Genomic DNA, 21,783 nt, shown 5'->3' on the forward strand with positions numbered 1-21,783 from the left:
TTCTGTCCACAGCTTTTAGGCTAATTGGAATTTAGGTCCAACTTTTTTGTTTCTCAACATAACCGCCACCTTCGATGTGTTTACTAAATCCAACTTGTATGCCTTCTACAAAGCAGCTAGGTCTGGTGACGGATATTTTTCTCCTTTTCAATTTGATTCATTTGATTTTGATTCAAGCCAGGACAGTGAACTAATTATGGTGTTTCAGAGCCCTGACCGATGCCACCAAAAATAGACTGGCTGACAAACCTCTGATAAACACACTCGTGTACGTCTTTTTACACATATTTCAGTAAAAAGCCGTTAGCGGCGACACGTGTCAACAGGGTATATTTATAGAACCTGTGACGTCATCAACTTGCTGGCCCAGTTCTGCGTCAGCCTACAAAACCATAGCCAGCACACTCAGCCCTCTGGTGATGAAATTCAGAACTATTGATTCGCAAGTCGGCCGCCAGGGCCCGCTAGTGGCGGTCAAGCACAATGCCACACGATCCCAACTGTGTTCTGCGGTAGTAACACAGACCACTAGCGCACTCGACAGTCGACACGCAGATACATGCATCTCTGACAGCACTGCATCAAATACTTTCAAACAACGCATGTAACACCCAATTTAGTCTGGCACCAAGGACACTCAGATGACACTCTTCTGACACTGCGTTTAATCTGACACCAGTGACACTCAACTATATCACATTCGATGTAGTGTCCCACCCTAGAATGGTGCTCAATTTTTGCATCATGCAGATGATATTCAGCAAAGAAGTTGTTTTAAAAGTACAGTAAAAACTGAAAAGACGTCATATCGACAGGATATCGCACAATGTCGCATCAGCAAGCATACGGAAAATCATACAATGTTGTAAAAAAAAAACACATTTATAGGCAACCGGCACCCGTAGGAATGCAAAAGCCATTGCGAATAAGCACAAAATCCGTTTCTGCACTTACTCTTATGAATTCAGTACCAATTCACTGTTCATATTGTCGTTAACCCGCGCCCCACTGGGGTCTGCGTATAACACGCCCTACTGGGGGGGGGGGGCTATTCATAGCCCCCCCTCCTAACTCCGAAACTACTGGGCCGATCGCCAAAATTCAAACGGCGTCTGATAGCCCCGGAAAAACTGTCGAGCGAAACTTAATTTCATTGACCTCGATGTCACCGATGACGTCACAGGTCAGGTCAAAGTAAAAACTATTAGCATTTTGGCTTCTTCACGTTTTGGGCTCTGGCCGCCGTCTTACAAGTCAGATCAGGCTCATTTTTGGTTCACACACTCGTGAACAGATGCTCTAGATACTCTGAGGGTACCAAACTTGTACTTTGATTTTCAGGTCAAGGTCAGGTCATCACAGGTCACGAAAATATTATATCATCCGTCGGTCACGTGACACATGTTTTATGGTCCATTTAGGCCAAACATTTCGAATTTGATGTCGTCTGTGTCATTCGAGGTCATTTTGAGTCGAATTTAGCTTAGGTCAGGTCACTTTCAGGTCAAAAAAGGTCAAATTTTGAAATTGAAATTTTTTAACAAAAAGGGTGTCTATTGGATGCAGTTTGAGCTCAGGAACACGATGGTGCTATTTATATTGGCGTACGATGTGAAATTCGTGCTGAAAGGTTGATTTGAAAAATGAATAATTGTTAATTTTTTGCAATAATGCGTATAACTTGGCCATTTTTGAAGATATTTAGCTAAAACTTGCTAGAGTTAGTCATAATAATGCGTTCTATCACATATATTCCGTTTTTTTTTTGAAAAGTCAAAAACTTTTTGAAAAAAATGTAAAAATATAAATTTTGAATTTTATTATAAATTTTTCAAAATTTTCAAAATTTCGAAAATCCGAGATAGCAGTTTGATAGCGCAGTCTATTCTGAGTCCTCTCATGTAAAGAAATTGGATCTAGCTTAAAAACTGAGCTCTTGGGAGCGATTGCCGTGGTTCAATGTTTTGCGTCGAAATCGGCCGAACATGACGTCATTCTGACGTCATTTCCGGCCGACCTATGGTAGGTACGAAGTTCAAATTTTGACACAAGGTGTCAAATTGATGCAGCCGAAGGTACTGAAAGTTTGGCGTCGATACGTCAAGCCGTTTGGAAGTTATTGCAGAAAAACGGGAGGGGGGCTATAAATAGCCCCCCCCCCCCAGTGGGGCGCGGGTTAAATGTTCGTTTGAAATATGCTTTGAAGCGTACACGTTCACCGTTCATATGCTTCAAAACACGTTGATTTTCGTGTTTCAACCCTCGCAACCTCGTTCGTTTTCACAAATTATCGTTCGTTTCCACAAGCATCACCGTCGGGCAAATCAGTTTTCCACTAACGTCCTTGACATTCAGTGCTTCTTATTAGCATCGTTACATACTTGAACACAATTCATTATGTTCTGTCACTAATGTCACTTTCGAAGGTCGCTGTCTATAAAGGTCAATCCTGTAGCAATTAACGTTGATAATCGCCTTTACGGCAGATCGCAGCACATGCAGCAGATCGGGTATGCAGGAGTCTATAAAGGCGATCTGTCGTCGTCTCAACACTAAACATCGGCCTTATCCAATAAGGCCGATCTCTGGTAGAGTTGCCACTATATATGGCTCGTATGGTGGACATCGCAGTAGCAGCCTACTAGCCTTCCATGTCAGTCTTTCGTATTCAATACTTGATGAATGTCGTCAGGCGACAAGGGTGATCTCTGGTAGACTTGTCAGTGATTATCACCCTTACGCCAAACATCATATGCGCAGCATGATGAAAACAGAAACCAGTCCATAGAGACGATCTCCGGTAAGCACAACACTAAACATCACCATTATACGCTAAGGGCAAATTCTCGTACACTTCCCACTAAATGTCACCCTTATGGCGGACACCGGCACGCACAGCAGGATGGAAACAGAAACCAGTCTATGAAAATTCCTTTACAATCATTTTCTGGATCATAGGCTAGCAGGCGGTGATAGGTGTATTTTTGCTCGCACGTGCAGTCTCCTGAGCACCTGCTGGTTTTTGTGCCCCTGTAGGAGAAAGAGAGAGATCATGAGTTAGTGATATATTTCATTACGTAGGGAGAGAGAGAGAGAGAGAGAGAGAGAGAGAGAGAGAGAGAGAGAGAGAGAGAGAGAGAGAGAGAGAGAGAGAGAGAGAGAGAGAGAGAGAGAGAGAGAGAAAGAAAGAAAAAGAGAAGGGAAAGAGAGAATCAGGCAGACGGATAAACAAACATTGTACATGAATACAGACAGATGGACAAGCATATATGCTAAAAACAGAAGCACAAGCGATGTAGGCCAGATAAGTCGGCTACGCCACAGTCCCAGCCACTAACTCGACATTTCTGGCTCGATGAGTTTGATCCGAGCCAAACTGACGACATCGCGAAGTCTGCAAACTATCGTGCTATTTTCTCAGCCGTAGCTCTGTGTCACCAGGAACGCTCAGAAACTGGAAATCCCCTCCCCTTACTCCTCCCCACTCCCCTGAACCCTCCCCACTCGTACCTCCTCCCCACTCCCCCTCCCTCTGCTGCGGGAGCCGTCCCTGGCCAGTCTCTAAGCCGCCGTGCTGGGTACGGGGAGCAAATCCCTCAAATCGGCTCAGCGACGCCGTAACGGGTAGGTCTGCCGTACTGCGAGAGAATATTGGCCGGCTTACAGCGAGCCGGTGTCGCCAGCCTCACCTCAAGGGCAGTCCGCTTGGAGCAGGCGTTTTGTAACATTTTCTACCACGTTGTAATTAAGGGCTGCTATTGACCGTCTCGGTATGCTATAATGTCTCCAGTTTCCATTCAACGGCAGTATTTTGATCATGCGATTGTTGTTATGAGTAGATTTACATTCATGGTGAAAATAGGTATGTCACGAGCGTGATATGTTCGAAAGACACCCACGTTCGTGGGTGTCTTTCGAAGTTTTATATCGCGTTACGAACATGAGCCGATTGGGCAGTCCAATGAAACCTAGAAATATGTCGCGAGCTTCTATTCAAGAGTAGCCTTTTGGAAAAACGTTGGCAATGTCCTTGATATACCTAGAGCGCTGCACTCTATGATTCCATTGGTTATTTTGGTATCAGACTATCTCTAGCAAGGCCCTAGATCTCTAGTCTCAACCCAAGGGAGGTCTTCACAGCAAGCGTTTTGCAATATCTTATGACACGCTGCAGCTATGGGTCAACTGACTATCTCAGCAGAAATAGAAACAAGTGGCGAATTCCTACTAAAGAGTAGTCTTAGGAGCAAACGTTTAGCAATACCACGCTGCAACATTATGAGTCGATTTTGCGGCCCGATGGAAGCATGTACCCAGCACTTACAAGAGCGGCAGGCTTTAGAGTCTTAGCAAAAGCTGAGCGGTAGCGCCTAGCACATTGCCGCGTCCCACGATGTTGTCACAAATTCCACAAATTTTCCTGTACTGTGAGAATTCATCTTAGTGAGGAATTTTGAAATACGGTGGGAATGTCTGCAGCGTGCAGAATTCGCTTTGTGGGATATTTTTACGGGTTCTTGCAAGAGGTAGCACCTCTGAACTGCCTTGTTACCGCGGCTGTAGCGGTACCGTTACTAACATTGCCCATGCTAGACGCTGCTTTTTTACATTTTAAGCGAGTCTCGAGTAATTTTAGGATAATTTGCAGTGTAATTTGCCAATCATTGACTGTAATTGCTGATAGCTGACATCTCCTTTGGCTAGTAGGAGTAGCCTTCAAAAGTGATATGAGAGACAGTTTCGAATGCAGCGAAATTGATCATGACTGAAACGGCGACAAACTTGGCACCATCAAACCCAATCTACATAGTATCCAAACGGCCTATGTGACCTCACATTACCCCTTCTCACCCAATAACGTCACTCTCAGTATGTACGTACCAAATGACGTCACCCTCACTAGCCAATATCGTCACTCTTCCTACCCAATGGCGTCACTCTCAGTACCCAATGGCGTCACTCTCACTAGCCAAAAAATTTCTCACTCCCCAATGACGTCACTTCCAATACCAGCTATACCTCACTCCCGACCACCAGTGACGTCACTTCCAATACCAACTACCTCACTCCCGACCACCATGGTGACGTCACTTACTTGCATATCTCCTGGTGTATCGCCTGTGGGAAATGTTTGGTGTTGACGATGGCTCTGATCTCCCCCGCAGAGTTGGCCGCCCAGAACGGAGTCGTGATCTCGATCCGAGATTCACAGCTGTCCACTCTGTCAGGTGAGAACAAACGGAGACAAAATGGTGAGAACAAAGGGAGACAAAATGGTGAGAACAAACGGAGACAAAATGGTGAGAACAAAGTCAGACAAAATGGTGAGAACAAACGGAGACAAAGTGTTGAGAACAAAGGGAGACAAAATGATGTGAACAAAGGGAGACAAAAGGGTGAGAACAAACGGAGACAAAGTGGTGAGAACAAATAGAGACAAAATGGTGAGAACAAACGGAGACAAAATGGTGAGGACAAACAGAGACAAAATGGTGAGAACAAAGAGAAACAAAATGGTGAGAACAAGCGGAGACAAAATGGTGAGAACAAAGGGATACAAAATGGTGAAAACAAAGGGAGACAAAATGGGGAGAAGGTTCGGTTGGGTGAGAACAAAGGGTGACAAAATAGTGAGAATAGAGAAAGAATGGTGAGAACGTTCTGTCGGGTAGGGAAAGGGAAACAAAATGGTGAGAACAAACGGAGATAAAATGGTGAGAAGGTTCTGCCAGCTGAGAACAAAGGGGCTGACAAAATGGGGAAAATAAAGGGACACAAAATGGTGAGAATAACTGGTGACAAATGTGGAAAGTGTCGGGTGAGAACAAAGTGGGACAAAATTGTGAGCTCAATGGTGAAAAAATGGTGAGAAGGTTCTGTCGAGCAAGAAAAAGACGGATAAAATGGTCAGAAGGGTTCTGCCGGGGGAGAAAAAGGGAGATAACATATGGACATGTTTCTGCCCACTGAGTAGCCGAGAAAGACAATAATGAATAAAAGCATGTAAATGTTGACACTCTCTCACTTTTAAAGGTAGTGTGCCACCTTTGAAAGATTTCCCATTTTATTTTTCCTAGGATAAGAAGCTTCTGTTTTTACCTAATATCGCAAAAAAATCAAAAATGGGCCTGGAATAGTGCCTTTTTCGCCTAAAAGTTTTTCGGTTTTTAGATATGTATAACAACTGTAGTGGGCTCACCTGCAAACAGGCGTCGGGCAACAATCGCGAATGCGGCGCACTTGTGACAATAAGCAAAGGTCATTATAGTGTTACGACCATACGATGTACGGGAATGAGTTATCAGCTGTCTAATCGTAGACAACACAATGTCGAGCCTTAAACTGTAAGCCCGTATTGGTATTGTTTCTTTTATTTGGCTGTCGAACATAATTTATGGTTTGAAATATGATTTTATGTAAAATAATTGATATGAAAAAGCCGTCTTATAAGTTATGACCCCATTTCACCACACGCAAGTGGCAGAAATGACAATGATCAGCTGACGCATTTTTCTTGGCCGAAGTCAGAGCGCGCGGCCCGACGCACCACGCGTATTTGGAAATTCCGACCTCGACGAGCATCAGAAGCCACCTAACAGGCGTGTTCGAAACCGCAGGAGATGATGATGAACGGGTTTATCGAAACTTGATTGGATGAGCATATCGGTAATAGCGATTTCAGTGTGTGCATTTATTGTTCATAGTGGTGTGAAATGTGGTTGGGGTACGACCGACAACCCGTCGGGGCGAATTTCGCACTGGGGTACTCAAAATTTGAAGAATTTAAGACGTTTCCATGAGTTTTGAAGGTATGGATAAGTTCTAAAAATCCGGTTCTCCTTATCTGGGCCATTAACTCCATACGGTCCAAGAAAGCTGGCACACTACCTTTAACACATTTCATGAAGTTCAAGTTGCTTGAAAAAGACTAAATAATTACATGTTTGGTTTACGAGGTAGAATATATAGGAAACTATTGGTATAGGTGCCTATGTATAATTGTATACATATCATATATGTACATGTATACATCACAAAAGCTGAGAAAAATTCATAAAACGTTGAATGTTTTCATCGTATCTTTTTTTGGAATTTTTCGACATTCTATAGTTATTTTTGTGTTTCTAGTAAGCAAGACATCTGATTCTAATGTTTGTTTGGAATGACCTTATAAAACATTTTTTCCTCGCACAAAAACTCACAAGTGTTTGCTGCCTTTGTCAATCTTGGGTGGCGCCGGAATCGCCTGTCTTGAGGCGGCACTGAAGCGCCGGGAGGATTGACGACGTCTCCGATGACCTGTTGGCGGTCCTTCCTCTTGCTCTTCCACTTTTTCCTCCATTGTGTTGTTGAAGACACTGCTGGAGCGTTTGATGCGCGCGGGCAGCTGCGGTGGCCATTGGTGGAAGTGTTAGTTACAGAAGGCGATATAATTTGTAGTATTACTTTTGATGATCTAAATTATTAGCTTAATTATTATTAGGACACACACTGTATAGGCATAAAAGATATTTTGAAAGTTGCCTAGGTATGTGAAGACAATTTACTTTCAGCAAATAAGTGTAAAAAATTATATGATGAAAAAGGAGCAATGAACAAGCGTGAGCGTGAACATGAACTGCTGACAGAAGTCGATCAATCCATTTCTAAAAAGCACGCCAAAATGTACATTTTTAGGTAAAAAAGAAAATGTTCAAGGAAGCTTTGTAGTAAACTGATACTCTTAGGTGAAAATAGGTATCAGAAAACCGTTAGACTAACACAAACTGTTAGGAAACATCGCGACGCAAAGGCCTTACGGGTTAGTCACATGGAAAGGTTAAAGTGGGCATATCGCAAAGTAAAACAGCGTTCGCCATTGAAAAAGACCTAGTAGCTAAAAGTTTTCACCATAGCTCCTAAGAGGCTTACAATTCATGTCATTTATCAATAGTAAGATCCTCAGAGTTTGACATTTGCATGCTGGATATCTGTCAATTGTATCTCATACATTTTAAAAGAAAAGATAAATTCTTATTAGGAAAACGGCAACTATTGCCTTGTTTCACAAAAGTTCAGATGGTCCATAGCGAGCACTGCTTTCAATGTCAGGTGTTAGCTTTTTTCAGGCACATGAAATGGTTTAGCAATGGTCTCTAGTGATCAGCTATTTACTTCGTTATCAGTTATCACGGAGAGTCGTAATTAAGTGCCATCCAGCCGTCTAAACTAGCACAGCAGTTTTTGGAGGAAACGAGAGCCCGCAGTAATGGAAGCACACGTATTCGCGATCTGAAACTGCCTCTTACGAAGCTTCAAGAAGCAAAAGCGAAGCAGGTGATTAGCTGAAAGCTGGACAAGACTTCGTTCCTCCAATTGTTACATTTCCAGTCCCCGGCCCTAACAGTGGCTCGTCCAGTACTTGAATTCCATTGGACATTTTTCTTGACGGCAAAAGTCCACTTGGGAGAACAATTTCGCCCGACCAGCCTGCGCACAAAACACCCAGGACAAGGATATGGTTGGCTGTCCTTTATCAGGTCAATATATGTCTCAAGTTATCGAAAGTAAAGGGAAGGGCACTGTCCTTGCGAAAACCCCCGTTTTACCGGGGAAGCCCTCTTTCGGACGGCAGTGCGAAGAATCCATTTTACGATAGAACTAGTCTGGTGCTCTAGCTACACAAAGAAGGAAAGGGAACGGCCAGTCTGCAAAGAGAAAGTTGCGTCCTTTGAAAAACCCACAGACTTGTATTCCGCTGAAAGGAGCGGTGTTTCTCCGAAATAAATCAATCTGAGAGAAATACATTTACCCTAAAAATCACCCAATCCCATTGAGAAATCTTGCTTCACAAGTAAAAACTTTTTCCAAGAAAGGGGACTTGGCAATGTCGTGATAAGTCCGACACAGAAGCATCTTGGAACACACTGACCTAACACGATTCTCTATCTATGGGAAGATCCTCGTCTTAGTAACCGAGGTCGCTCTACAGGCGGTCCCTGCATCTGGAAAGATAAATTCCCTGGGTGATCAAAGCAAAGAGGCCAACAGAGTAGGTGTACACCTGGAATGAGTGGAATCTGAGGTCTTCTAAGCTCAGGGCCAGGTTTTGTCTTGATTCAGACCTCACTCTAACGGGCGCTTTTTGTTCCAATAATAGGAGAGTTCGCCGTTCTGGTCCCCATGCCCTTCCCCATGCTACGACTGAAGTGAGAGCCTACCCCACACCTGGTGACACTGCCGGGGACGACGCCCGCGGAACGCCGGAACCGGGAATCGAACCCGGTACCTCCCACACCTCGGGACGACGCCCTAACCGATCGCGCCACCAGGCCCGCTCGCAGACAGACCTTTGATGAGAGTTCCTTGCTCTGGGGACCTTACACTCCAACGGGAATCCCCTGCCACAGGAGAGGAGAACTTTGAACTTTGACAACTGCCAAGGAGCACTGCCCTGGCTGACGCCCTTTACCCCAAAGGAGGGCACACTTTGTCTGTGACCCAGGTCGGGGGCAGCCCGCGAACCAACTCGGGGAATTCAGACGCCTTCAGCAGTGGAGAAGCCTACAAGGAGCGTAAAAATCGAGAAAATTCGCATGTGCGAGTTCAAAGACAGGGGAGCTAGAAAATAGGAGGATTTCAATGCACGTTTTGAGAAGATCAGGAGCGGGCACAATTACAATTATTTCTCTAATAAATTTTCATTCCTGGAACTGTTGTTGGGCGCTGATTCATAACCTTCCTTGGATTGCGAGGCTTCGCTTTTTTGTGAACGCGTCTTGTCAAAAACGAGCGAAATTTCTTATAGCTACCAGTTTTGTGGTTTGAAAAATAGTGCTGTTGAATTATGTTTGTGCCTTTTTTCACACCCTGATGCACATCATTTGGTACCCAGCTTGAGTGCTGCGTTATGTTTGCGACGAATTTTTAGGAAAATTCAAAACAATGCTTCAGTAACATCTGAAATGGAGCGAAATACGCGCGAGGTCTTTGCTCCCCTTCAACTGCCATAGCAGTCAGACTGTCCCCATGCTACCGAGTAACCATGCCACAAGGCATCACCAAAACCGCGAACAAGAGCAAATGTACAGGGTGGTCCGTCTTTTGCGATGTCAAAGCTCTATTGGTGGCATGCTCTACAAAAGCTGAACTGGCAGCTAAGCCGTGCATAATACTACAGCCGCTAAACCGCCACCCAATAGCCGATGAAGTGGCTGCGCTTGCCCATGCTTTTAGCGTCTGAATTTCCCCAGGAGCGGGTGTCGCGGGGCTGACCTGGGCGCCGGACAAAGTGAACCCTCCTTACCTTTTTTGAAATTGGGGGCGTCGCCAAGGGCGCCGCTGAGGGCGCCGATGAGGGCGCCACCTGGGGTGTATTGGGGGCGCCCGCTGAGGATGGGCGCCCCCCACTTCGCCTCCGCTCAGGCAGCCGGAGAGGATTTTCAGGTTCCGTGTACTTATATCTCGTGCGGTTGTCGCTAGATGGCACCGCCACCGCGCAGTCCCCGCCCCGCCCACAAGCGCGACGCGCGGAGCTGATTCGCCGACGCGATGACCCCGCGCGCACCGCTGACTGCCGATTGGTTGCCTCAAGGTCACGGAGCGGGTAGCGCGTCGCTGGTTGGCTGGCCGCCGCTATAAGCTCCTCCCCTCCGTTCAAGAACACATTTCCGGCGAACGGAGGCCGGGTGGCGGCTCCCAAAGTGGGCGTTCGCGTCACCACTGGTGTCGGCTGAACGCGTGTCATCGCTCTTCGCTCTGCACTCGCTCTCGCCGCGCTCTCTCTCGCTCTCGCCGCCATCGCTTTCGCTCTCGCCGCTCGCAATCTAGCTCTCGCCGCCTCGAACCGCTCTCTCGCATCGCGCCTCGCCGAAGTCCGCCGCGGCGCTGACGTCACTGGCGACACTGTGGATGACGTCACTGGATTTTCACTGGCGTCCTGGGGTCGTAGATAATCTGGAAAGTCGACAGTACGAAACGCCTGGATCGTCGGAAAGCTGACCTCGGGAGCTTGAAACTCTCCAAACATCCTGATGGTGAGCGCTTTGTTGAGGTCGATGAACGATTCAATCCGCTCACTGAAACATAGAAACAACGACATCATTACTTGCATGGGCCACAGAAACATACAACAGAGACACCATGGTCGACTTGATATGACTCATAAATGAATTTAGGACAAAATTGGTTCCAACAGGTTAGGCCATCTGAATGACTACCACCTAGTCGAAAAATATAACTCAAGTGTTTATTACGTTGACTTTCGTTTGATACAGCTGATTTTTGTTACAAGGGCATGTTCTATCTAGGTATGTCGTATTTCATGTGCATTTTTCTTGTTCCATTACCTACGCTTTGACTGAACTTTGGGTCACTAAACGTTCCTTTTTTTAGTTCCTTTTTTCAAAACACTAAACGTTTGACAGTCAACCCCTACCTTTCGTCCACAATTTTCAACGTTTGAGTCGTCTCATTTGTAGTCTATGACGACGTTTCCATTGGCACTCATGATCCGGATTACAAAATTTAAATCGTATAGTATTTCTCGAACTCTACGTTACAAGATTTAATTCAAAATAGATAAGGTGTAAAGCGTAAACAATCAGTCATTCCCTTATTTTCATGTTCATGTAGCATGTCTAACTTGACTGAGTTAGCTATAAATTCAATTTTTCTGATCCGGATCACAGGTGCGAGGTGTCCATGGAAACTGGGCTTATAACTCACTTTGGGTAGGTGTTTCCCTGGTTTCTACAGAACAGCTGATGAAGTCTCTGTATACAGGGAAGACCTCTGATGGCTTCTTGTCCGGACGCCTGGTAACCCAGCGTCAAGCCCAGGACAGCCAACGTGATCTGAAATATGAAACTGACGTCATTGGAGGAATGGAAGCCTATACATAGTACAACAGCCAGACAGCCAACGTGATCTGAAATATAAAACTGACGTCATTGGAGGAATGGAAGTCTGGTATCCCACTGTCAGGCCCAGGAAGGCCAACGTGATCTGAAATATAAACTGACGTCATTGGAGGAATGGAACTCTGGTATCCCACTGTCAGGCCTAGGAGAGCCAACGTGATCTGAAATATAAAACTGACGTCATTGGAGGAATGAAAGCCTGGCAGCCCAGTTACAACCCCAGAACTCAGAAGTGGCAATACAAAATCGTCGGATGCGGGGCAACAAACATCACTGCAGAGGCACCTGGCTACACCTGTCAATCACCATGGCGTGACGCGTCACTGCATCAGAGAACACATGACAATGCAATGCAGTTGAATGGCAGCGTAGGTTTTCTGACATATAATAAATAGACACAGGGATATGATGAAGGCGCACAGGCAAGGGACTGTCCTTTTCGAAGAAGACCGCCTGGTAAACCTTTTTGAAGATGGTCAGGTTGATCAATGTTATCGATCAAAAAGGCTCGTCGAACCAAGAAGTGCAATTTTCACAGCTTCTGTTTCATTCTGTTACATGGTGAGATGAGTTGAGTTGAGTTTCCTGCTTTATCAAATAATAAGCACGCTGAACGCTGCCAGATTAGGGCGGTTGACAGACACATTTTGGCATCGTCTAAGAAAGTCGCATTTTTTAGTCTGGATTAGCTCACTACGTCCGTAATACGGATTCGGTGTGAACTACGCTTCACTCGTCCCAAGTACTGAAGCCTGTGCTGTTTTATAGTGCATGGCGTACCTTGTCGAACTATTTCCTGAGTCATAGCCATAATCAAACTGATATATCGTATAACCATTGACAATGGATAACGACTAAAATAGTATTTCAGTAGGTTTAGTAAAATGTGTTTTTCATCAGTCACATTGAACTACCCCAGCTGCATTGTCGACATGGCCGTTCACGAAAGGTAACGTTTGTCGCTGCGGGGGGATATATACTCTCCTAGAAAATCCCCCTTCCCCCAAAAAACCTGACGAGTTGATACTTCTTTATTGCCTCTAGATAGTGCAAGTTGAGGTAAGTGTTTACACCAACAAAAAATCGTGTTATTTCTGCGCGAAGAAAATAACAGCATTTTGCCAATTTCGGAAATCGAAATAATGATGATGATAATGATGATGATGCTGATGAATGATTATGATGATGATAATTATGATGATGATGATGATGATGATGATGATGATTTGGGTGGTTTCTGCCTCCCGCACTGCAGTGGTCACCGACACCCATTGAACATTGAGAAGGAGTGGACAGCCCCACCCCCTCGGTTATAGATCCGCCAGTCACCCTATGACGTCACAACACACAGTCCCACAGCTCCAGCCCCGCCGCTGGCAACAAATCCTTTACTCACGCCCTCTGGACAAATCTCGGGATTCCAGCTCGCCCCGTAACCGGTACTTGGAACGTAAATATGCGGTTTTATCCAGGCAGCGAGCCACTTTTAGCTGTCGCTTTGGGTCTCAGCTGTCGCAAGCGCCGCTCGTCTGTTGGCTGATATTTTCTGAGAGGAATGATGAGTGGTATGGCTTTATTTGACCAGCCAGTGGATGTAGGTGGGCGTATTATAAATGGGTGTGTCTCATGAATGTGTCCCAGCCTACTTACATAGGTGTCATAGTTTGACATTAGTGGCATTTAGTATTTCCAAATTATATCAAATAGCAAATAAATGAATGTGTTTACGTCTTGATGTCCATCTTCTGATCATGCACCTGCCAGATACCACTTCTCGGTTCGATGAAATTAACCTTCCAGGCGGTGGGGGGGGGGGCATTTTTTTGCCCCCCTTTAGTTTTTTCGATATATCTCGAGAACCGCTGCGCCGATTGTCACCAAACTTTCAGTACCCTCCCGGGAGTAGCTAGCGCACATGGTGACCAAAATTTTTTCCCAAAGGCTATGATAGGTTGGCCGCTAATGACGTTAGAGTGACGTCATTTTTGCCATTTTCGACCAAAAAAAAGGTTTCGCGGGAAGAGCTGTCAGGCCTACAGCTTTAGAGCTACAGAAAAATGGTCCAGACATAAAAGGTGTGGAATCAAAAGGGCTACAAAACTGCTATTTCGGATTTTCGATTTTTTTTGGATTTTGACCCCCAAAAATAAAAAATAGATTTTTTGAAAATAATAGCTAAAAAATCCAAAAAGTTCTTTGAATTTTGAAAAAAACCGGAATATATGTGATAGTCCCTATCGCTTTCTATCTACATACCAAATTTGAGATCAATACCTCTTTTTTGGCCAAGTTATAGCGAAAAAAATGTTCAAAATTGATGACGTCAAATTTTCAAACTCAATTTTTAGCAATTCTAGACCTCGTAGCGCAAAACAAAGACCACCATTAGACTCCCCGTGACGAGCTGCATCGAATCGATATCCATTTTATGGAAAAATATCAATTTTGAAATTTGACTTTTTTTACCTGACCTTGACCTGATCTCCACCAGAAAGTGACCTAAACCGTACCTGATGGTCTTATAACCCGGCACCGCCTGGGCTATTTCCGTACCCACGACAGCCTGGGGGGGGGGTCGGATCCGACCCCCCCCCCCCTGTTATCTCGAGAACCAATGGTCGTATCGAGCCCCGCGAGGCGGCGTTCGAAAGGTCTCTACGAGACCTTCCCAAAGCACTCTTAAGATTTTAAGATTGAGGTCAACTTTCGGGTCAAGGTCAGGTCAAAGGTCAAATTCAGGGGTTTTGCATGATAAGGCTTACGGACAGCGGAATCGATAGCTGCTGCTCGAAACTCACCACAAATGACCTCAACGACCTAGTGAAGGTACCATGTGCGTATAGGGGTCATACTAAGTACGGGTCAAGGTCAGGTCAGGTCACGAAAGGTCACGGTTTTCACTTTCTGCTACATGGGAGTGCGACACATGTTTTATGGCTTATTTTTCACGCCAAATCCGATGATAATGGTTATATGTGACCCCAAATCACTGTGGTAGTGATAAGTGTGCATTGAAAGCATAAAAAATCGTTTATACCATACATAACTAAACGAGGGCTGACTGCTGAGAAAAAAGGTCAATTTTTCAACTTTTTATTTTTGACATAAAAATGCACTTTTCTAGACGAGCTTTGTCCCAGGAATCTAGTGGTGCCATTTGTTTTCCATGCGATGTTCAGAAGTGCCTCTAATTCGCGAAAATGCTTATGACGTCACCATGTCCTATGCATGTTGGAGCTATTTTTTACAATTTGGGGGTCAAAAATCAAGATAGAAAGTTGAAATTTAAGACATCTAATGTTCTAATAGAGCTCTATGACATATATTCCGATTTTTGGGAAATCCTCAAAATTTTGGATTGTATAAGCTGTTTTCCAAAAAATATAGTTTTTTGAATATTTAGGGGTGAAAAACGCATTTTATGGAAAATCCGAGATAGCCATTTTAAAGAACTCGTTGAGCTGCGTCTTTTTATGTCCTTAATTTGCAATTTGCTTAAAAAAAAACATTTACCATTTTTTGACTGAAAACGCCATGCAGTTACATCACTAAAATCGATATATCTAAAAAAAATGATTTTTTTTTCTTAAAAATTGCACAGGAGACGTCAAATTGATGGGGGAGAAGGTATGCCAAGTTTCAAGTTGATAGCGCAAGCAGTTCATGAGTTATTTAAGAAAAACGGAGGGGGGGGGGGGTCGGATCCGACCCCCCCCCCCCAGGCGGTCGCGGGATAACCAATACCATTGAGTTGGAAATGAAAAACTGGCCATTAAACATGCATCGCACAACCTTAGTAAAGTTGGGTTCATGTGGTGACCCTTGGTGACCTTTGGTGACCTGACCTGTGACCTGACCTGGTATGACCAGTGACCTCTAATAGCAACATATGTACTAGACAACTGACGCTTTATCGCTGATTTTCGACAAAATGCGTTTTACTCGGTGTTATAGCGCTTTCCCTAGAAGCCCGTGAACGGTGAAACATTTTATCTTTGACCTGACCTGTGACGTCATCGGTGACCCCGAGGTCAATGAAATTTGGTTTCCGTCGACAAATTTGACAGGGCTATCGAACGCCGTTTGAATTTTCCGGATCCGTCTAGTAGTTTCGGAGATACGAGGGGGGGGGGCAAAAAATGCCCCCCCCCCACCGCGCGGAAGGTGGCTGGGAGGCCCACCGCCTGCCGGGGTGATGGTGTGAAGTGCTTTAGCGAGGAACATAGCGAGACATAGATACGTGAAGAATCATTGACCTTTTCCTCGAAAATGTAAAAACAATGCCAAAAGTTATATTGACCAGCAATATAACTTTTGGCATTGTTTTTACATTTTCGAGGAAAAGGTCAATGATTCTTCACGTATCTATGCCAGATACCACATTGTATTTTGTGAGCCATTACCACCATTACCACCATAATAATTATGTAAATTCATGGTAAAAAACTACATAGGAGTTAAAACCTTCCTGCTTGAATCTCCCGACATATTTCCAGTTTACAGCGACATTGCTTTTGCAATTCGTAAATGTTAACATATTTTGCATGATTGTACTATAAATTTATGACCACGTGCCTCTAAGCAAAGCTGTCAAATCGCTACCAAATCCTATTCAAACCACTGGTTGCCGTGCAGCGCTCCCTGCTCAGTGTTGCTTATGACCTAAGTCATATTTCAGCCTCTCCGGCTGATTCTGCATTCAGGAGGTAGCACATCTAGCTGGTCACGATCCTACCATCGGAACCTTCGGTAGGAAGGTGGACAAAGAATTACGACCAGTAAATTATAGGCTACGGGAGGTGCTGTGACCCTCAGCGCAAGTGGTTGGCAAGGTAATAACCTTGGTAATAACTTTCAAATCACTTGATCATTGCGATCGCGGTAGTTTTGATAGTGGTTCTGGTGACAGACAGTGGAATTGTTTACCGTGGAATAGACAGAGGAATATGAAAATGTTTTTAAACCCAAGTCTCATGACATAGTTTTGGTGCATATTATAATGTTTTAAATTGTAATCGAAGGAACCTGCTGTATTTACCCCAAAAGTGGATCCAATGATCCTTGATCCAATGATTCAAAGTGAATCTAATGTTCCTTGGTCCATAGAGCGTACGGGTATCTGATCTTATTGATGCAAGGATGTTTTCGAAACATAGGGCCATGGATCCCAGATTCCCAGGCATTTGCCACAGATTTAGCGTTCAAATATCAATTCACGATATCCTTTTCTACGGATCCACGATGATTATCAGGTGCCTACAGCTGCGGTGACTGCCGCCTCGTAAGTCGGGGCCTTACCAACAACTGCATAAAATCAGCTGGCTGGCCAGCTGGCGACGTAAGATAGCTATGCTATTTATTGATATAGACAAGGTAGGAGATGGACATGAACTCGTAAAATGGCGATCATAGATCAATTAACCCGCGCCCTGCTGGGGGGGGGGGGGTGTTTGAACACCCCCCTTGTGGTTTTTCGCAAATATCTCAAAAACGGCGGCGCGGAGCGCCGCCGTTTTTGGTACACCTTATTATACATCAATTCTACACATGTTGTAAAAATTTCAGACCAAGGTCATTCAAGGTCAGGTCACCAGGTCACTTGAAGTGACCTCACCTCATAAAAAGTTTCAATGTCTGTCATAGCTACACCGAGTGACCGATCGCTTTGAAACTTTCAGCGATTGCTAAGAGTAATAGCATGTACAAAATGTACTTCTCAGAATTTTGATATCGATGACCTAAGGTCAGGTCAATTTTGCGACCTCCCCATTATAAGTCAATGGGAGAAAATTGAAATGCGCCTCTTTTGGACGAAAGACATTATAAACACTCCCAAACACCGAATTACAAGTGGTTTAGACACACTGAACATGAAAATGGTGTCCGTGACCCCTGTTTGTGCCCTGAGGTCATCTTAGGTCACGAATGGTATCGAACAGTTTTTCGCAAATAACTTTTGATAGAGGCATGCTAGAGCGATGAAAACGCCTTATATGTGTTCAGCTCGACGATACGGATCGACTGATATGCAACATGACCCTTTCCGGTCAGGTCATGACCTTGACCTGAGGTCAAATTTTCAAGTTGACCTTTCAAGGTCAAGTTATAGTTCATTCGATGCGTCTTGACGAGAGGAACACGATGCCGGTAAAAGTAAGCTCGTACAAAGCTTGGGTCAAAAGTTATTGCAGAAAAACTGTTTCCGAAAAAATCGGCTATTTTTGCAGTTTTTGCCCCCTGTAGGCAAATCCGTTGACGTTAGGTCAAATCTGAGAGAATTACTCAGAAAGGGCGTTTATAGGGCTATCGAATGCACTTTTCAGCGGCGCTGTAGCTCTGTTGGTTCCCGAGTTATGCGTTGGCTTCTTGGAAATTTTCGACATTCGACCTGGAAATCGGCGAAATTTTGCCTTCAATGACCTCTGGTGACCTGACCTTTGACCTGACCAAAAAATTGACCGAAGTGATTTCGTCATTATTTTTGACGCTCTTTCGAACGCCGCCTTCCGCGTATCGCTACGTGGCCCAGGGGCCGAGTTACAAGGGGGGTGTTCAAACACCCCCCCCCCCAGCAGGGCGTGGAAATCCAGGACCCCCAGCAGGGCGCGGGTTAAAAGATAGATATTTAGTTATTTGTTTCTGGCATTGATATATAACAAGCTCTGCTAGCGCCACCATACGGCGCCAGCTGGAAAATTGTCCAGAAGATAGTACGGCCCGCAAGTCGTTGAACCCTGACCTGGCCCCGATTCAGCGGTATCTCGACTGCGATAAAAGATAATTGCTCATGGCCTGAGCACCCGAGCCGAACTTCTCCATGCCAAGGTTGCGAAATGCTGCACTGATTTACGTAATACATCACCCGTTGAGGCAAGCTTTATGGGAGCATTTGTTGTGAACAAATCCAAAAGCAGATCACATATATTTTTGATATCTATTTGTAATTCATTCGTGCTACCTGCAGAGTACAAATTACTGTAGCCATAAGTTTAGATTCATACCGCAAAGGTTCATAATAGCTTTTATAGTTGTCATTTCATCGCGTTTTTTTTTTTTCTCGCATCGAGCAGCACTGTTTATTCTTATAGAATACGGCCCAAACTAGGCAGTGATATCAATCATGATTGTTTTGAATCAGCGAGAAAGTTAATTCGATTTGGGTAATTTTGGTCGGGGATTTTCCAGTACGTACCGTTATTCTGAAAACCGTAGCCATTGTATCCTTTCTTCTTAGAAGACTGGCTTATGCATGTGTCCACCTATCCACAATTTTAGCACGCTTTCGGCACTTTTGCAAATCACACTCAGCTTCTTTACTCACTTCTATTGCTCTTTTCACTGTTCACTGGGGCAGTTTCTGCCTTGCACTGAGAACACTCTCAAAATTCCACGGAGATTGATCTCAAATGTCAGTAGAGACAGCTCTTCATTTTCCACTGAGAAAATTGCTATTCACTGATCGAGCCCCGCTCTCCTCATTCGACGCACTATTTGAAAAGATCCAGACTTCTGCCAGTCATGGTAACCTCTCATATTCTGTTGGTACCATACACCGCTGCTACTCTTCTTCTCTGTGCAGTTATCCACTGAGAGCCTCTCTCTGCTCTCTGCACTCTGCACTGGCACAGCTCTCTTTCCCAACACGTCCAGCACCGCCCGTCTGGCACGACTCTCCGTCTCTCACTGAGAGCACCTGACCTCTGCTCTGGATTACCTGCTCGTGATACCCCCTCCCCTCCTCCTCCTCCCCAGCCCGCTCTGCACCGAGGCGCTCTGGGACACTCCGGCCTTTCGCCCCGCCCCGCGGCGAGACCCGCTCCTCCTCCCCTATCCCCGAGTTTCCCACCCCGCCCCGCCCCGACCCTCCCCGCCCGCCCCCCCGCCCGGTTATAACGGAAGATGGGGTCGAGTTTGAGGAAATATTCGTGACGTTGTGAGTTTCTGGTTAGATGCGTGAGTTGGATAACGGAAGTAGGCGTCCGAGTTTGAGGAAATACTCATGACGTTGTGAGTTTCTGGTGAGACTATGAGTTTGAGTGGGGAGAGAGGGAGGTGAGTTTTGGCCAGTTGAAAAACGGTGAAGTGGTTCTCAAAGTTGCAGGGCTCAATGCTAATTGCAATCAAATTTACACAATGATGGTAAAATTTGCATGTTCCAATAATGCTGCAATTAGCATTTTATATGGCGTTAGATGATTATTTCTTACACAATCTAACATGATGATGAGCACTACTTTTGGAAGAGATTCAATGGGTTAATTGCTTTCAGCTGATCCGTAAAATATTGCGTTTTTAGCTACAGTATAGAATAAGTGAAAATGATAGCTGCAATGTCACTTGTCCGTAACAAAATAGCATTGAAATAAATGAACTAAAAAGCCGAAAAAGTATCAGCCTTGTGCGCCTTCACCATATCACAAGTTTGCTGTTTGACACTTGCTATATGCTAAGCTAACATTGGTGCTGTATTATCTAATTGACTAACACTTACACAAGCAAACAATATTGAGAAAATCCAATTTCAAGGTACTTACACTAGAAAGTCATTTTAAAGTGGCGGCCATTTTAGATACCCTTGCTGCCGTTTTGTCGAAAGCCTTGATAGTTCCGGGTTTAAAATCAGTCACCAGGCATGAAAACCAGCAGGCCAGCTAAGCTTATGTCACACCAAACGTTATTACGCACATCTGACCATAGTGGCCTCTAGTCTAAACCACATGACTTTCGACAAAAGTGTGGACACTGGTTGACCTTGAGATGTTCTTTACCAGTTGTCACGTGAGTTGGGTGTGTCTTACGGTGCATTTTAGCCTACCACACTGTAAAAAAATGCTTACTCATTTGATAATTTCCTAGTTATCCGGCCACTTTTCACTAACAAAATGCGAGTAGACCTCACTTATCACTATAACAAAATGAAAGCAAACTTCAAGTATTCTCGCATTTTGTTAGTAAAAAGTGACCGGATAACTAGGAAATTAGTGAGAAAAAAATTACAGTGCCTGCTCTGCCCGTGTATGATAGTGTGTATGCTGTATAATGATCTGAGAACACCTTTCCTATGCTCTGGCCTATTGGCATGCCTAAGAATATGCAAACGTGATCTTGCGTTATTGTTTGTCAGTACATATGTGCTAATTAGAATGATGAAAGCGAGCATTGTAAGGAAATAGATATTCATTTACTTAAAATATTATATCCAGCATATCCAACAAAAATTTACATGTTATAGCTAAAGGCTTCCGCGTGTCATTCCACACATACCTATACGCTTGTGTGGGATCGCCTAAGGGTTTCCGATGGATGCTCATCTCTCGAATATTCGTTGAATCATCAGCTCCTCAGGCGGAATACGCTTCCCTCTGTATTAGACAAAAGTCATCCGGTTATAACATATTGGAAATACCCCACCCCAACACACAGCTTGTTCATCTATTTCTCATCCCTTTCTCTTCATCTCTGATACATCTTTGTCTTCACTTTTGATTCTCCTTGCTCTCAAACGTACAGTAGAATTATCCAACCAGCCCCGGGAGCTTGTGAAGCCGCCCGCGACCCATGGTTAGTCATCAGTTGAATGACCGCTCGCAGATTGATTCGACTGATTCATGGATTTCGCTTCAATGAATGCGTGTTGAATCGATTAAGATCAGCACGTGTTCGTTGTTAGGGATTCTTCTGACTGGAAATCCCTGCATTAGCAATGCTGAGTAGTGATGGACTTCCGGTATAAGACAAAGAGTGACGATTGGTAAAACCGCAGAGGAATTGGTGATTGATACCGGATGGCCACTGGACATCAGGTAGGCAGAGAGAATTTAGTAGCGACTTATTTGCGGAAAAAATAGGTACATTGCGAGTGTAGGTAAGGTTGCATTCAATT

The 21,783-nt window shown here is 44.6% G+C and overlaps 1 protein-coding gene across 5 annotated transcripts in view; it reads right to left on the minus strand.

Annotated features, from left to right (window-relative positions):
* Nucleotides 1-2,105: 2,105 nt before the first annotated feature.
* The window catches only part of LOC122372841 (protein spaetzle 3-like), a 30,478-nt gene continuing 10,800 nt past the window's right edge, over nt 2,106-21,783 (minus strand). The window contains exons 1-6 of one of the 5 annotated variants that reach the window (XM_043350449.1): nt 19,093-19,609; nt 11,707-11,834; nt 10,982-11,057; nt 7,203-7,387; nt 5,096-5,221; nt 2,106-3,030 (exon numbers count right to left, since the gene is read on the minus strand). In XM_043350449.1, the coding sequence (XP_043206384.1) occupies nt 2,874-3,030; nt 5,096-5,221; nt 7,203-7,387; nt 10,982-11,057; nt 11,707-11,834; nt 19,093-19,116 (696 nt within the window). In that variant the 5' untranslated portion in view covers nt 19,117-19,609 and the 3' untranslated portion in view covers nt 2,106-2,873. Of the gene's footprint in view, nt 3,031-5,095; nt 5,222-7,202; nt 7,388-10,285; nt 11,058-11,706; nt 11,835-19,092; nt 19,610-21,783 lie in introns of those variants that run through there. The other 4 variants (XM_043350447.1, XM_043350445.1, XM_043350448.1 and 1 more) reach the window with 4 other exon arrangements.

The sequence above is a fragment of the Amphibalanus amphitrite genome, unplaced genomic scaffold, assembly GCF_019059575.1.
Source record: "Amphibalanus amphitrite isolate SeventyFive unplaced genomic scaffold, NRLGWU_Aamphi_draft 001406F_arrow, whole genome shotgun sequence".
NCBI lineage: Eukaryota > Metazoa > Arthropoda > Thecostraca > Balanomorpha > Balanidae > Amphibalanus > Amphibalanus amphitrite.